Here is an 18,167-nt window from a genome sequence, read left to right as displayed (position 1 = left end):
ATTATGATATATTTTACAAATAAATGATTGTCAGGACAATATCAAGCAAGAAAATTCGATTATATCAATACTAGACATGACTATGTATCCTATAGTTATCAAAAGACATACACAATAAGTGATTATACATGATAGTCAAATGTGTGGGTTACACATAAATGAATATGGAGTTAAGCAATGGAATGATTCATTTATAAGTCTTTTTTGAGTTCATTCTGGTCCATATAAATGTACAAAAAGCAGTTTCTTTGCCATTCTCTGGAAAAGGGATGTTCTGTAGAGACAGAGGTTTAAAACCCTTCCCCTCCTTAGGAATTTCAGTCTGGTTCTGCTGGGTGGGGGAAGTCAATGCAAGTATTTAACTTGATCTCCTGGGTTTACATGTGATGTCCAGCGTTGTATTTCAATTACGAACAATAAATTTGACAATCTCTTCTTCGAATTAAAATTGTCAATAATTGTTCTATTGGTGTTAATGTTGAAAGCTGTTGTGTGAACAAGTTGGTTGGTTGGTTATCTTGCTTGGTTCTTGTGGCACTAGAACTGATTTATGACTTCCTGAGGTGTTCGGCTCTCATTTCAATGCACACAGCTCTGATAGACTCTTTAATTTGTCTGGTTCGACTCATTTCTGCTACACCAACATAGCGGACATGCAGGCTTCTGAAACCTCCATAATGACTTTGCTTTACCACCTCTCAGACCCCTCCATCCACCCTGGCAACCAGTCTACAGTCTCTGACAACCAACGCCCTAGACCACTGCATGATACACAAAACATGCTGCGTGCACAGAACAATACTGTGGGTTGTGCACCGTCTGACATCACAATGCCAGGGCTTGTAATGCCACGGAGCAAAAGGGGGATAATGCCAATATATTTCCATGATGCAGCATGTGCTGCACCACGCAGCACCAGAGCCACTGACAAAACACTGAAGCAAGCGTCATGCCAGCAGCAAGATGTGGCAAAACATGGGCCAGGGCGAGCTAAACCCAGTCGCCGCCCACGAAGCAAAGAGACTGCCCTGTCCAACCAAAGACAGCCCACCATCACCATGCCAACTGACCTGCTACAAATCCACCTGGCCAACTCTCTGGATAGTGCCATCCTACTGCACGTCAACCCCAAACAGAGAGAAGTGAATGTGCTTCTGAACCAACCCATCAGCGAGTCAAGCCAAGTCTACAGACCTAAAGACATTGTCAGTGTCAGGATGTGGAAAAGCAACACCCACACCAAGACAAACATTCCAGATGTGGTGGCCTACCACGACAGCGACACACAGCTGTACCTGGCCCCAAACATGCACATGTGTACTTTGACCAAAGACATTCATTATCTCTGCCTTAGCAAACCCTTCCTCAGACACAACGCTGAAGGAATCTGCGAGTTGCAACCCTGGGTCAGTGATACGCGCTGCCCTGCCGAAGCCCAGCCTCGTACACAAGTCAGAGAAATGCAAGCAGAGATTGTGGGTGACAGATGGCTCGTCAACACTCCTGTGCGCTCAGCTACACTGACCTATGACCAGCATGACACTGCCACCCGTGTCAACCTGCTTGACCAAGTACTGAAAGGTACCACCCAACACATTGACATTACTCCCGTCGACACACTCCTCCAAGCACTGTCTCGACAGCCCGTTCTGAACCCGTCATCTGCGGTCCGAGCCTGGACTGCTGCCGACACTGCACGGTGTATCTTCACTGTCATTGGTCCCACCCTGACCCTTGGCGTGACCTTCATTCTATACAGGAGACTCAACGAGACGCAAACTTCTACAGCCAAACTCACGACAGCCATGGTTGGAGGTCTCCGATGGAATCCCCAGAAAGGGGATGCCAAGTCAAAGATAACACCGAACCTCATCAAGCTGAATCCTCAGCTCCAGGAACCACCTGCCATCTTGAACAACCTGCCATCATGATCCACCTGGTACATGACCATCACGATTAATCTGTCATCTGCCCATCCTGATGATTGCCTTCCGATGATGTCCACACAGGGACTTCATCTGATGAAAAGGGGGAGGTGTAACGCATATGCAGGTCATTGATTCATTGGTTAAATTCAGGCATATAACATGAAACCTTTTTACACTAAATGCCTGGCGCCAGCCTGGCTGGACTTAAATGATTTACGATACCCGTGCTAGCCTCAAAGGAGACACGAAACCCCCCCACATAATAATAAGTCCTTAATAATATGTATTTCGAATATGTTTGTGCGTTGTATAAAATGGTTAATCCTTGTTATGTGAAGAGTATAAGTTGATAGCTTATACTTTGGAATGTTTATCCTAATTTTAATGTTCTCAAATAAGAATCATGAGTCTGTAACCCTACCCCTGTCCAGCTCATAAAACTTTATGACCCCAGAGACAAAGGAACTTTTTCCCACTTCAGATCGCGGACGTTCATTGGTTTTTCACTCGAACAGAGGCGTGAACCATCTCAAGCCATAAGAGCTGACTGAAAAAGGTCCACCTTCTCTTACCTTCTCTTACTCCCTTCCCTCCTGCTTCGACCCTGGTCGCTTCCTCTCATCCCTCTGAGTGGCCTCGGGCCGCTCTAATATCGCCGTCCCTCTCAGAACCCCCATTCATTCTCTCTCTCTCTCTCGCTCTCTCTCTCTCCCTTATTTGGATTCCGTTATGTCTTGTACAAAGTTTACTGTCTGTATTGTCGTACGCGTATTTACTCTGTGTGATTTGTAGTTTGATGTATTATTAGTTCAATTATTAAAAACCCATATATATCCATGATTGCCTTTGTCTAACACGCTCACATTACGAGTCAATGAGATGCCTGATCTAGCTACAAGCTTTATTTTGAGAAACTAAATTTATCATAATGACAGGATAATGTTTTCATGGCCAGATAATATTTTTCCTTGAATTATAAGAAGTGATAACTCTATTGAAAATTGATAAGTTAATCTTATGGCCGTTTGCTGGACAAATCACTGTTTGATTTGCAGTAATTTACAGTAAGAGATATCACAATAATTGATATGAAGAATGGAATATTGACATATTAATGAGTAAATTACAGTGCCCTGTAATGAGTTATTGATGAATGCAATTGAGCTATTTTGCATAATCAATCAAATTTAGTGTAACTGTCATATGAGATATATATTAATCATATTCCTGATTAATTATTAAAATTCCCTATATATCATTTGAGTTAATTATTATGTACATCCCAGTGCGGCTACAGAAATTATACTGGTCTTTCTACATTTCTACAAAATACCACCTGGTATTGATAGACCACACTTCTGAGTTACTGGCCACAGGAGAAATATATCTCTGTCTACAACATTATCTTTGAAAATTATGTTTTTCCGAAAAATTGTACTTTCGCCACTGCTCTCCCCTACACATTCTTTACCATATAAATTGTAAATCAAAAACATGAGATTTAGTCATTCAGTAGTTGTCGAAAAACCACAGAAATTCAGATGTACAAAATAAGATGATTTATTCCACGAACAGTACTCACACTTGTGATTCTGAAATTTCAAGCTTCTTACAAAAACAGTTGCATCATACTTTTAATAAATAAAAATATATCTAAACAGATGCATTTACAAATATAGCTGCTATCAGCAATACGGGGCCAAGCCCCGAAGGTGGAGCAAGCATAACAACCACTGTTACTGCAAACAGCAAGCATAACAATCACAGCAAACTCATCAATGCACAACACACTTAATAGTCAAAAGCTTAACAATGTGCATCTCAAAAGCACAAAACATTCTTAAGATATTCTATATAAAAGCACTGCATGGTATGTGCCACGTGGGATTCAGACAACCTGAAAGTTTCAGGACCAGTGGCTTAACAGAGAGCACTAATCAGTTGACACACACTCAACAGAACACATAAGCATTACTTAACATGTTGTCCAGATTAGAATGCTAAGATACCTAAGCAAACAGCTAAAGTCTGTCTACACTTGATGTGACAAAGCGACCGTTGAAATTTATTAGAAATTTATGTCAGTATGTCATAAATAGCACACAGCTGCAGTTTACTTTAGGGAATGTGAATATTTGAAATTGTGGTGGCGCTATAGAGTTGGTCAGATCAATATTCATGACCATCACTACAAGTGTGCCATTACTTATGGTTCCTAGGTCATAGGGCTGCCACAGACACCCATTCGGTGCTATGCCCCTAATAATAAAACCATGGCAAGCTATATAGACTGCACATAATCAGCACTTTAGGTTAGTATGCAAGTTGAGAAAAGAAAGAAAAAAACAACAACAACAATGAAAATCACATATTAAACATTTGAACATGTTTGGTGCTCTAATATGATTCAAAATAATGTATTTTAACATCAATAAGATGCCACAGGTTTTTGAACAGGTCTCCAATAGAAACAACAAGGATTTTACAACAACCTAATTGTAACAGACTGATTTTACTTTTGTAGAAAAAAAATTAAAATACAAATAAAATAAATAATAATTAGAAAAATGATGGCAAGTGAAAGTAATGGTAGTCTTAGATAAATTATTTGAATTCTTATTTCAAGACCAGATTTGAAAATGTTCCATTTTTGCAGTGTTTTTGTTCTTGTGTATACTCTTTCAATGTGTGTACACATCTATGTTGAGGGATGCACAGCTGAGGCACTAGGGGCAGTCAATAGCTCAGAATAATCTCCCGCAGCAGAACAGCATTGGTCTCTTTCCACTCCCTGAATTTACTTGCAGTGAGAGCAGAGTCAGCCACTACCTGCTCCAAAGTCAGTAGATCTGCTTCTTTAGCCTAAATGAAACAAAGATTATTTTTATTTAAAATTAGTGGTTATCAGTTAGTTGCATGATACAATATAGTGTATTTATAGCACATTATAAACACAAAATTGCTGAAATTAAATTAATATTCACTTCATATTATGTAATATTTACAAAACAAATACAAAACAAATGTTTTATTCATCCAACTCTGTTGGATTTTGGAATTGACATAGTTCTACCAAAAGTCAATAACATCAAATTTCAAATAATACATGATCAATTTGCAGCTACCACTAGATAGATTTAATTCTGTAATGATGTTGAGTTTATTAGGGTGGCTTGAGAAAGCCAACCTACTGAAATTATATTTAAATGTATTATTCTTTTTCTGAGAATAAAATGTATATACGCTACTCCTCCTACTTTCAAGTTAGAGTCAACAAACTCAGTTCATACCTTCAGACTGGTCTGACTCAGTTTGCTGCATCTTTTCTAACTGATCAGACTTATGGATTTCCCAAAAATGACAATCAAATCTTGGAAAAATCCCATATATTTACATTCACACTCCAACTGTCAAAATTCTAATGTGAACACACTGAAGCCCATTAGACTCATTAAAAGTCACATTAAAGCAAGTCATGTCACTCTTTATGCCATCTTTAAGATGCCTCTCGGGCATTCAAGCACAGTTTCTATTTCTTTTTGAATGGGGAAACATCAAATTCTCCAGAACTGTTTACCAAGCTCAAGATTAATTTTTAATAATAAAAAAAATATTTTCCAAATTTAAAAAAAGTGTATTTTTCAAGCTAGACCAGCCAGTGTGCATGCACAGTCCTGAGCTCACGTCTCAGAACACTGACTGTTTCTATAGCAACAGGGACTTCTTACAGCAGCTGCATTGACACGCTGACTTTACTGATTAGCAATTGGCTCTTTTACTCAGAAGGAGTACTTTGTTCAATAAATCAGCAATATTGAGCATTGCATTTTTCCCTATTCAAAACTATTCGAGTGGGTATTCTATATGCTGCATCCTAATTGGCATGCCATCCATCCTAAATAGTATTCAAAATTAGAATTAGTATGTCCCAAAATGAGCTTTCCAAAGTTACCTGGATGGTTTACTGCTTCCGGTAGAAATTCGAAGTGCAGATCCGTGCATACTCTAATGGCTAATATATCTGTAACATCAACCATCCATTCATCCAGCCGCCAGAGGGCGCCATCTCCTCATTACTGACTGTGCTCTTCTTCTTCCTCCACTTCCTGTAGCTTCCTGTTTAAATCCAGCTCAGTTGTACAACAGATTGAGAAGTATTGCCAGCTAACCCCTGTCTCTACCAAGCGTTTTCTCATTGCCACATTGATTGCCTCGTGTATGTTCTTTGCCTGTTCTTGACCTTGTTTGTTGGATTATGATTTGGATTTGTTTGCTGTACGGACTGCTTGCTGTGATATTGACCTTGCTTGTTATTTGACCACGATTATCTGCCTTATCCTTGTGTGTGGTTTTCTCCACAATAAACATCTCCGCAAATGGATTCAAATACTCAACCGAGTCAGTCATCCTTACAGAATACTTCGCCTGACCAGAATCCAGCGGAGATTTCACAACTTCAGGCCGCCTTTGCTTATCAAAATGAGAGGATTACGGAGTTCCAAGCTCAACTTTCATCTCTGCGAGCCGCTAATGAACATCTCACCCGCTACATACAATCTCTCCCAGCGACTCGACCTGAGGCGGTAAGATTTTCTTTACCAGATAAATTTGATGGCAAAGCGGAAAGGTGCAAGGGGTTTCTTCGTCAATGTTCCATTTATTTTGAGAACCAGCCTGAGGCCTTTCTACGTGATACCACTAAATGTTCATTTATGATGTCACTGTTTACTGGCAAAGCTCTCGAATGGGCATCTGCTGTGTGGGATCAAGATGATATGATACGGACCTCATTCGATTATTTTTCGAAGCAGATTACTGAGGTTTTTCAGTACCCAGCTGGAGGGAGAGATGTATCTATGCAGTTGTTGGATTTGTGTCAAGGAAATCGTACTGCTGCAGAATACACAGTAGATTTTCGCACCATAGCAGCACAAAGTGGCTGGAATGAGGCCACGCTTAAACCAATCTTTAAGCGAGGTCTTCACCCCAAATTACAATCAGAGATTGCTTGTAAGGACATGGATATGGACTTACAGTAACTTATAACCACCACGATCCGTATTGATAATCTGATACGTAAGCATCCCACCTGTCCCCTAACAACTTCAATGTCTGCCACAACTGCTAGTGGCCTGGAACCTGTTGAACCCATGCAAATCGGCCTTACCAAAATCTCAATGGAGGAACGTGAACGACGGCGTGTACAGAGACTATGTTTTTACTGTGGGCAACCAGGTCATCAATGCCGTCACTGCCCCAACAAGCCCACACCATCTAAAGTGAGTATACATTCAGGTAATCTATTCACCAAGTGCTTGACTCCCGTTATGACCATCACTTATGCAAGTTACGTACAATGTGTTTCAGCATTAATTGACTCAGGATCGGCACTGAACCTAATTCACCATGAATTGGTGGCTAAACTCAACATCCCTGTGATCCCTTGCATACCACCGATTCACATCACCGCCATCAACACTCAACCCATTGGCAAAGGTATCACTCATCAAACCATCCCTATTACAGTCAAGATTGGTGTGTTCCACTCTGAAACCCTCTCATTTTATGTTACAACTACACCCCAGCATCCAATAATACTAGGAAATCCCTGGCTAACCATTCACGACCCGCAGATTTCTTGGGGTTCCAGAGAACTTACCAAATGGTCACCGTATTGCCACAGTCATTGTCTACAAGGTCATATACCACTTCCATGTCTAACCACAAGTGTTGAAAGTCCAATAACTAACGAAGCAGTTAAGATTCCCCCAGAGTACATTGAATTCCAGGAAGTCTTCAGCAAAGCCAAAGCTGCTACGTTACCTCCACACCGCCATTGGGACTGTGCCATAGACCTATTACCTAACACAGCACCTCCTAAAAGCAAGGTATATCCATTAACTATACCAGAAACGCAGGCCATGAAACAATACATTGAAGAAGCTCTGGAGTCAGGCTTTATCCGCCCATCCACATCACCAGCAGCATCTGGATTTTTTTTTGTGGAAAAAAAGGATGGTGGCCTACGCCCCTGTATCGATTATCGTGATTTAAACTCCATCACTATCAAGAACAGGTACCCACTCCCATTAGTTCCCTCAGCCTTAGAACAATTACGTGAAGCCAAGATTTTTACTAAGCTTGATCTACGAAGTGCCTATAATTTAATCAGGATCAGAGAAGGTGATGAATGGAAGACAGCATTTATCACCACCAGGGGGCACTATGAATACTTGGTAATGCCGTACGGCCTATCCAATTCACCATCTGTGTTTCAATCAATTATCAATGAGATCTTTCGGGACATTCTAAATGACCACATTATCGCCTACATTGATGACATTCTAATATATTCGAAGACACGTGAGCAACATATCCAACATGTGAAAGATGTTCTGTCTCGATTACTGGCAAACCACTTATATGTTAAGACTGAGAAATGTGAATTTCATGTCTCACATACCACTTTTTTAGGCTACAAGATCAGTCATCATGGAGTGGAGATGGACGCAAGGAAGGTTGAGGCAGTTACAGAGTGGCCACGTCCCACTACGGTAAAGGAAATACAGAGATTCTTAGGATTTGCTAACTTTTACAGGAGATTCATCAGAGACTACAGTACCATTGCAGCACCACTCACTGCTTTGCTTAAGGGGAAACCAAGGAAACTATCATGGACAACGCTTGCCCAGACCGCATTTGATACCCTGAAGACAAGCTTTACCACTGCTCCAATTCTGAAACACCCAAACCCTGACCTACCATTCATAGTGGAAGTAGATGCTTCTGACGTCGGCATCGGAGCAGTTCTATCCCAGAGACAAGGAAACCCTGGTAAAGTTTTTCCATGTGCTTTCTTTTCCAGAAAACTAACCACAGCAGAGAAAAACTATGATGTAGGAAACAAGGAACTACTTTCCATCAAGGAAGCACTGTCTGAGTGGAGACACTGGTTGGAGGGAGCACGTCATCCATTTCAGGTGATTACAGATCACAAAAATTTGGAGTATATCAAGAGTGCTAAACGTCTGAACCCGAGGCAGGCTCGGTGGTCATTATTCTTCACAAGATTTCATTTCACAGTAACATATCGCCCAGGAAGCAAGAATGGTAAAGCCGACGCGTTGTCACGAATACATGAGTCAGAGGAAACTTCTTGCTGCCAAGGACCAATTCTACCCCCATCAGTCATTTTGGCACCTATTCGTTGGGATATAATGGAGGAAATTCAAAGAAAACAACTAACAGAACCCACACCATCAGGTTGCCCCCCTAACCGCCAATACGTTCCAGGATCTCTTCGGCAGCGCATCATGCAATGGGTCCATACATCTCTGAGCTCCGGACATCCTGGCATTCATCGGACAGAGGAACTGGTACGCAATTCATTTTGGTGGCCTAATTTAACAAAGGATGTCTCTTTGTATGTCAAATCTTGCAGCATGTGTGCACAGTCAAAAACACCACGAAAACTTCCAGCTGGTCTCTTGGAACCCTTGCCTATCCCTCGGCGGCCCTGGTCTCATCTGGCAGTGGATTTCGTCACAGATCTACCCAGCTCTAACGGCTGCACCACCATACTGGTAATTGTTGATAGATTTTCTAAGTCCTGTCGTCTGGTTCCACTAAAAGCATTACCCACAGCTATGGAGACAGCACAAGCTTTATTTCAACATGTTTTTCGAATTTATGGCATACCAGAGGATATTGTTTCTGACAGAGGCCCACAATTCACGTCCCGAGTATGGCAAGCCTTCTGCAAACAATTAGACATTAATGTCAGTTTAACATCAGGTTATCACCCTCAAGCAAATGGACAGGTGGAGAGAGTAAACCAAGAAATTGGGCGATATCTTAGATCCTACTGTAGTCAAGAACAGGAACGTTGGAATGAATTCCTACCCTGGGCAGAATATGCAAGAAACTCCCTTACTCACTCATCTACAGGACTCACCCCCTTCAAGTGTGTTTTAGGATATCAACCCCCCATGTTCCCTTGGTCGGGTGAACCTTCAGAAGTTCCGGCAGTGGATGACTGGGTCAGAAGAAGCGAAAGAGTCTGGGACAGCGCTCATGTGAGGCTACAGAGGGCAATCAGAGCCCAGAAAACCCAAGCAGATCGTAGGAGAAGTCCCCACCCAAACTATCAGCCGGGTCAGAGGGTATGGTTATCGACTCGAGATCTACGGTTACGGCTACCCTGCAAAAAGCTCAGTCCACGGTATGTAGGCCCATTTCGAATAATAAAGCAAATTAATCCAGTAACATACAGGTTAGAGCTCCCAGCTCATTATCGCATTTCTCCTTCATTTCATGTATCTCTGTTAAAACCCGCTCATCCTGCTTCCGGTCCTGCCTCCGAGGAGAGGGAGCCCCCCCCCACCACTGGATGTTGATGGAGCTCCGGCTTACCTGGTCAAGGATATCATAGATTACAGACGTCGGGGGGGCAGGCTACAATACCTAGTGGACTGGGAGGGCTACGGCCCAGAAGAAAGATCTTGGGTGGCCGCCAAAGACGTATTAGACCCATCATTGACCCGGAATTTCCATCATGCACATCCGGATCGTCCAGCACCTCGACCAAGGGGACGTCCACGAAGAACACCTGGAGGTGTTCCTAGGGGGGAGGAATCTGTAACATCAACCATCCATTCATCCAGCCGCCAGAGGGTGCCATCTCCTCATTACTGACTGTGCTCTTCTTCTTCCTCCACTTCCTGTAGCTTCCTGTTTAAATCCAGCTCAGTTGTACAACAGATTGCGAAGTATTGCCAGCTAACCCCTGTCTCTACCAAGCGTTTTCTCATTGCCACATTGATTGCCTCGTGTATGTTCTTTGCCTGTTCTTGACCTTGTTTGTTGGATTACGATTTGGATTTGTTTGCTGTACGGACTGCTTGCTGTGATATTGACCTTGCTTGTTATTTGACCATGATTATCTGCCTTATCCTTGTGTGTGGTTTTCTCCACAATAAACATCTCCGCAAATGGATTCAAATACTCAACCGAGTCAGTCATCCTTACAATTGCCCACATTACATTCCGTGCCGGACAAGGATTCGATTAGAGCTAAAAACTTGCATTAAAAGTGTTTAAAAAAGTACAAAGATGGCGAATATGCGAGACCAACAGACAGGTAGAGTAAGAGATTTGAGTGATAAATAATCAATATCTAACCTGTTATATTTCATCTGCAGCAACACTGTGAACTTTATAATGATACATTTGGTATTTACCTTTTTAAATGCATAATTATGCAAACACATGAGAAGAGTTCTCGGCATGATAAATCTGTGACTGACAGATCAACGTGCCTCCAATACAGTAGGAAATTAAATTAAACTAAATATGGATAATGTTAACTATGACAATATGATTGACAGCCCAGTTTAAATGGTGACAGGATGTATGTAACTACGCAACAAAACATCCATTAAAAATGCAATTATGACGAAGTATTATGTCCCAAAGCTAAATGAACACATTGCTAACTATCTACACACTACATTAGATTAAACTAGTAGTTGTGCAGATAACTTGATATGTAGAATTTGAATCCCTTGTAAAAAAGTGAAAAGTGATGTGACAAACAGCCAACAATGGTGACCCATTCTCAGAATTCGTGCTCTGCATTTGACCCATCAACAATTCTTCTCGTCCTCATCCAGTCTGCTGTGACTTCCCTCCATTTTGGAGAGTATCACGATGCATGCGCACACTTCGGCTTCACATGTCCTTGTTGACATAAGCAGCAGTGAAATGTGTATGTATTGTTTACATGAAGCGGAAGTGTGTGCATGCATCACGATACTTTGTTTTCTTTGTACAGGTTGTAAAAGGTATTCTTGTAGCTTTGTGAAATTACAGTTGAACTACTGATGTCGCATTAACTATTTTACTGATGTCCTTACTACGTTTCTAGACCTTGCTCGTGATAATACCCTTGCTGTCTATGGGAGGGGCAAAGAGCCCTCAGAATGCATCAAAAATGACCTTATTTTTTGTTCTGTCTAAGGTCTTAAGGGTTTGAAATGACTTGAGGGAGAGTAATTCTTCATTTTTGGGTAAACTATTCCTTTTACTAAGCATGCTGATTATAGAATTATGTTTAGAACTACTCCTGTTGTATCAAAGTTTACAACACTGCATTGTAGCCAAAAATAGTCATATTTACTAAGCACACAATGCAACATATACTTTCATAACTAAAGCAGTGAAAATACAATGCAAGTAACAGATTTAACAACCTAACCATAGACGAGAACCGACACACTAAAGGTTAACAAACATTAACTTAAATATAATAGCAAACAAGGATGATTAGACACACATACCTGAACTAAATGCCAAAAATCTAATATGTAACTATGACAACAAATTAGGCAGCAAATAATGGTACAAACAAAAGCAAAAGTCCATGTGATGTGAGAGTGTGACAGCTCCTGAGCTCATGAATTAGTATATAATCTACATGGATCCTGGCATTGGTAAGGACCCAGGCTCATTACACATTGGGTCAGACTTATACTTAGACTTAGATCCTCATGTGCCATTCGGATTACAAAAAATGAAGCCTCTTTTAATTTATTTTAAATCTCATGTCAGATTCTTTCGCAATGATTTTTTCAATGTGACAACGCGTTTACGTCACCCACAAAGCAGAAGGAGACACAAGTGCTGCATCCAAAATCTCACACTGCAGGGAGTCAGCAGTGTTTTGATTTGAGGGTGCAGGCAAATGTAAAGAGAACGTTATGGCGTGTGTCCATTGCAAGATAGAGCTGGCATACCACAACTAGGCCCCTATGATTTCCGCTATGCAGAATATGCGAAGAGAATCGTGGAATCCAGTCATAAAAATGGAATTTACAGTTTAACGCGGAATGGCACAGAATGAATTAATCAAAAATAGGTCATTGCACTAACATCAAATCATGATATTGACTAATATCTGTAAATATTAAGCCGGAACAGTCTATTTAAATATGAATCATGCATGTTCTGCGTGTCTGTGTTAATGAATGGAGCAGAAGCGCGACCTCCTTTATCACACACACTACTGAAGCGCGAGTGATGCTCCTGTGATTTTAGCATCTGCTGTCTCACTAAATAAGGACATGAACACATGAACAACATCTCCAGAACTACTCTGACAGTCACTTACATTTACATTTAATCATTTAGCAGACGCTTTTATCCAAAGCGACTTACAAATGAGAACAATAGAAGCAGTCAGGTCAACAAGAGAACAACAACAGTATACAAGTGCCATGACAAGTCTCAGTTAGTCTAGTATAGAACGCATAGCCAGGTAGATTTTTTTTTTTTTTTTTTTTATATTAAATGAAAAAGACAAGAAAAGGAAAAGTACTGGTGTTAGTAGGTTAAGTGCAGGCGAAAAAGATGAGTCTTTAGATGTTTCTTGTAAATGAGTAAAGACTCAGCTGTACGAATTGAGATTGCGAGGTCATTCCACCAGCTGGGAACACTCCAGGAAAAGGTCCGTGAGAGTGATTTTGAATTTCTTTGGGATGGCACCACAAGGCGTTGTTCACTTGCAGAGCGCAAACTTCTGGAGGGCACATAGGATTTAACCAGTGAGTTTAGGTAAGTTGGTGCCGTGCCGTGCCAGTGGTCGTCTTGTAGGCAAGCATCAGTACCTTGAATTTGATGCGAGCGGCTACTGGTAGCCAGTGTAACCTGATGAGGAGAGGAGTAACATGAGCTTTTTTTGGCTCACTGAAGACAACCCTCGCTGCTGCATTCTGGATCATTTGCAGAGGTTTGACAGTACATGCAGGAAGGCCCGCCAGGAGAGCATTACAATAGTCTAGTCTGGAGAGAACAAGAGCTTGGACAAGAAGTTGGGTTGCTTGTTCTGACAGGAAGGGTCTAATCTTCCTAATGTTGTATAAGGCAAACCTGCAGGACCGGGCCGTTGAAGCAATGTGGTCAGTGAAGCTTAATTGATGATCCATCACAACTCCTAGGTTTCTGGCTGTCCTCAAAGGAGTTATGGTTGACGAGCCCAACTGTATAGAGAAGTTGTGATGAATCAATGGGTTAGCTGGAATCACCAGGAGTTCAGTCTTTGTAAGGTTAAGCTGAAGGTGATGGTCATTCATCCAGCTAGAAATGTCACTCAGACAGGCTGAAATGCGAGCAGCTACTGTCGGGTCATCTGGCTGGAATGAGAAGTAGAGTTGGGTGTCATCAGCATAGCAGTGATAAGAAAAGCCATGCTTCTGAATGACAGATCCTAAAGATGTCATGTAGATGGAGAAGAGAAGTGGTCCAAGTACTGAGCCTTGAGGAAGCCCAGTAGCAAGGTGGTGTGACTTTGAAACATCACCCCTCCAAGACACACTGAAGGATCTGTCAGAGAGGTAGGACTTAACCCACAGGAGAGCAGTTCCAGAAATGCCCATCGTTCTGAGGGTGGACAGGAGAATCTGGTGATTAACAGTGTCAAAAGCAGCAGACAGGTCCAGTAAGATGAGTACCGAGGATTTTGAAGCTGCTCTTGCTAGTCGCAGGGCTTCAGTAACCGAGAGCAGAGCAGTCTCAGTTGAGTGGAATGAATGAATGGAAGAAGGGATACCGGTCTGTAGTTTTCAAGAAGCGCTGGATTTAGAGATGGTTTCTTGAGCAGTGGGCTTACCCGAGCCTGCTTGAATTTTAAGGGAAATGTTCCAGAGTGAAGAGAGGAGTTGATAATGTGAGTAAATGAAGGTATGACTGAAGAAGAGATCGCTTGAAGGAGGTGAGTGGGGATAGGATCAAGTGGACAAGTAGTAGGATGATTGGACAGGAGAATTTTGGAGACGTCCACCTCTGAGAGTGGGGAGAAGGAGGTTAAAGAGTGTGCATCAGTCATTGTGAAGTTGTCCTCAGTCTGCGGTGTGGAGAATTGGTCACTGATGGATCTTGTCTTATTTGTTAAGAAAGCTGCAAAGTCGTCCGCTGTAAGAGTTGATGGAGGAGTTGGAGGCGGCGGATTAAGAAGAGAAGAGAAAGTCTTGAAGAGTGTCCGAGCGTCACAGCAGCTGTTAATTTTGTTGTGGTAGTAGAATGTTTTAGCTGTGAAGACATTTGCAGAGAAGGAAGAGAGGAGAGATTGATACACACTGAGGTCCTTAGAGTTTTTTGATTTCTGCCATTTCCTCTCTGCAGCCCTGAGTGTAGAGCGATATTCACGGAGAACCTCAGACAGCCAGGGGGCAGATGGGGCAGTGCGTGCTGGTCTAGACAACAGTGGGCAAAAGTTGTCCAAGCAAGATGTTAAGTGGAGCAAAGAGTGTCCGTAGCACTGTTCGTGTCCAGAGCAGAAAACTGAGAGAGTGGTGGAAGAGAGGATGAAACCACAGCAGATAGGTGAGATGGACAGAGTGAGCGTAGGTTCCGTCGAAAGGTGACCTGCGTTGGTGTGCGCGCCACTTCAGGAGTAAGTGCTAGGTTAGCAGTAATGAGGAAGTGATCAGAGGTGTGCAGTGGAGCAACTGAAGAGGTGTCCACAGAGCAACAGCGTGTGTAGATGAGGTCCAGTTGGTTGCCCGATTTGTGAGTCGCTGTAGTAGACACTAGCTTGAGGTTAAATGAGGTGAGCAGAGTTTTGAAGTCAGCAGCCTGGGGTTTATCTAGGTAGATGTTGAAGTCACCAAGCAGTACCAGAGGAGTACCATCTTCAGGAAAGTTTGATAGCAGCACATCCAACTCCTCCAAGAAGTTTCCCAGATGACCTGGGGGACGATAAATGACCACAAAGTGGATTTTAACAGGGTGGGTTACAGTAATGGCATGTGATTCAAATGAACCAGTACCTGTAGGTGATGACTGAAGATCAAATTTCCATTCTTTGGATATAAGGAGACCCGTACCTCCACCCCTCCCAGTGGTACGAGGAGTGTGGGAACAAGTGAAATTAGTGGAGAGGGCTGCAGGGGTGGCAGTATCTTCAGGTTTGATCCAAGTCTCTGTCAGTGCCATGAGGTTTCATGAGCATTTGACCATTTGATTTGAGTAAAACTAGCGTCACATCACATACACAGAACTGTAAAGGTACGTCAACCCGTCGAAATAAAAGTCAGATTTAGTTTAAAGACAAGTATTTGCCAGAGATGTATTACTATTGTTCAGCAGAATGTACATAGCCTACTACTAAAAAAAGAAAATCAAACATTATTTTTTTAAAGGTTTAATCACACAACATTTCATTTTTTATAAATCCCATTTGTTTACCAAAAAGTTAAGTTTGTTTAATTTTCAATAATTAAAAGATAAATTAAATTAATGTTTTATGTGTTTAATGTTTAATGTGCATCTCAGAAAATGCTTTATTTAAACCCCCCACTGAATGGCACTTAAATGCACTTAATTCATATGTCAACTTTATTGTCATTGTTCACAGTACAAGTACAGACAGAGAAACAATGAGTAATAATTAAATGTTTTTACATATGCATTGCATTCTATGCATTTAAAAAATTATAAATACATTTTTTTCTAAAAAAGGAAACTTAAGACCCAGGAGTCTTATTTTCTCTTGCATAATTAATATTGCACTTTAATTAAGCAAAAACACATTTTATCCGATTACTCGATTAACCGATGGAATTTTTTGTAAGAATACTCGATTGCTAAAATATTCCATAGCTACAGACCTATCGACAAGCAATCTCCATCATGCTCAATTGGCTGCAGCATTTGCAGCTTCGTCCTGAGAGAGGCTGACACCTCTTAGGTCCTGTTGTAATTGAGTGAGTGAAAATGACTGATTGCTATGAGCAGATGAGATGGAAGCGCAGAACAATTAGAGCTTCCACTACAAAGATGTTGACTCGTATAGAAGAGGAGATCAACAAGGATGACACAAATTGTGAGAAATTCAGAGCAGAGAAAGAGCACAGCAACTCATAAGACCCCTTGCAAAGGGATGCTGTCCATAATCCATTCAACAAGATAGGGAAAGGTAGTGATTCATGACCAAAGAGTACTCCATCAGCTGCTGCACTGCACACAGCTTGCCCTACAGTTCCCAGAATCTGTGTGACAGCGCAACCCATAAGTCAGAGCATTGTCCCGATTATTCAGTACCTGCATGCAAAATGAAATTGAAAAAATTGGGCAGATATTTTTTGTGTCTTGGTACGAGACTGGTCTAGTTAAGAGAGTTATTTGTCCACTCTGCAGTCGTTGCCATCATTCTGTGTGTGATCAAAGTGAAGAAAATGTCTCAGGTTACGAATGTAACCATGGTTCCCTGAGAGGGAACGAGACACTGCGTCCTCTGAAGGGACACTATGGGGAACACCTCGTCGTGACCCGTGTCTGAAGCATACTTTGAAAAAAGTATGGCCGGCGACAGCGTCTGACGTCACTACCGGCGCGACTATAAATAAGCGACCGGAGAGCACCTCATTTATCTTCTTCGTGAAGCTTGCGTCCGAAGCATGGCAAGGGATCTAGAGGACGCAGTGTCTCGTTCCCTCTCAGGGAACCATGGTTACATTCGTAACCTGAGACGTTCCCCCTCAAGGGAACTTCGAACTGCGTCCTCTGAAGGGACACTATGGGGAACAGTATACCTACGCCGCCATGCTGAGGGGAGCGCAGGCCAGACCATGGCGAACACTAAGTACCAACTCTACCATTTCTATGGGAGTTGCCCCTAGGACGTTTAGACAGCTGTCTGTGACACTATCCCTTACGGCCAAAGGCCTAAGCTAAATACCCAATTTAATTGATCAGGGCCTCGACCCAGGGTAGAGCTTAAAGGCTTGGAATAGGAAGGATTCCTTTAAAGGGATACGGCTAAGAAACCAGTATTATACAAAGTCTTGCCTGTCACACAGGGGCTACCGTTTGCTCTTGCAAAAATTTTCCGAAGGAGCTGTCTCAACAGAACCCTGGTAGCAAAACCCTGCTAGATAGGTATTCAAGGATACCTGAATGGAGTGGCGCCCAAGATGAACAGGGCTTTACACCAACTCAAGAAAGGGCACGAAGCAACCGCGCGAATCCCTTACCATAAAGGATTTTTAGAAAGAACGCAGAGCCTTAGCGTGCGAACTTACCACAGAGTGGATTTCAGAAAGTGCGCAAAGAATACACGTGCACACTTACCATAGTATGGATTTTAAAATACTGTTCTAGGGAGGGGTTCTCGTGGCACTCTGAAGGGGAAAAACAGAGAACACCGTCAAATGAGAGGAACTCTGAATTCAGAGTAGCGTACTA

General features: G+C 42.0%; 1 protein-coding gene across 3 annotated transcripts in view; it reads right to left on the bottom strand.

The window, feature by feature from the left end:
* Positions 1–3,476: 3,476 nt before the first annotated feature.
* LOC113060405 (connector enhancer of kinase suppressor of ras 3-like) overlaps positions 3,477–18,167 on the bottom strand; it is a 120,888-nt gene continuing 106,197 nt past the window's right edge. For all 3 annotated transcript variants that reach the window (XM_026229294.1, XM_026229295.1, XM_026229298.1), the window contains exon 25: positions 3,477–4,790. In XM_026229294.1, the coding sequence (XP_026085079.1) occupies positions 4,665–4,790 (126 nt within the window). In that variant the 3' untranslated portion in view covers positions 3,477–4,664. The remainder of the gene's footprint in view (positions 4,791–18,167) is intronic.

Source organism: Carassius auratus, chromosome 42 (assembly GCF_003368295.1).
Source record: "Carassius auratus strain Wakin chromosome 42, ASM336829v1, whole genome shotgun sequence".
Classification (NCBI taxonomy): Eukaryota; Metazoa; Chordata; class Actinopteri; order Cypriniformes; family Cyprinidae; genus Carassius; species Carassius auratus.
The sequence above is the reverse complement of the archived record's forward strand: the minus strand, read 5'-3'. Positions and strand labels throughout refer to the sequence as shown.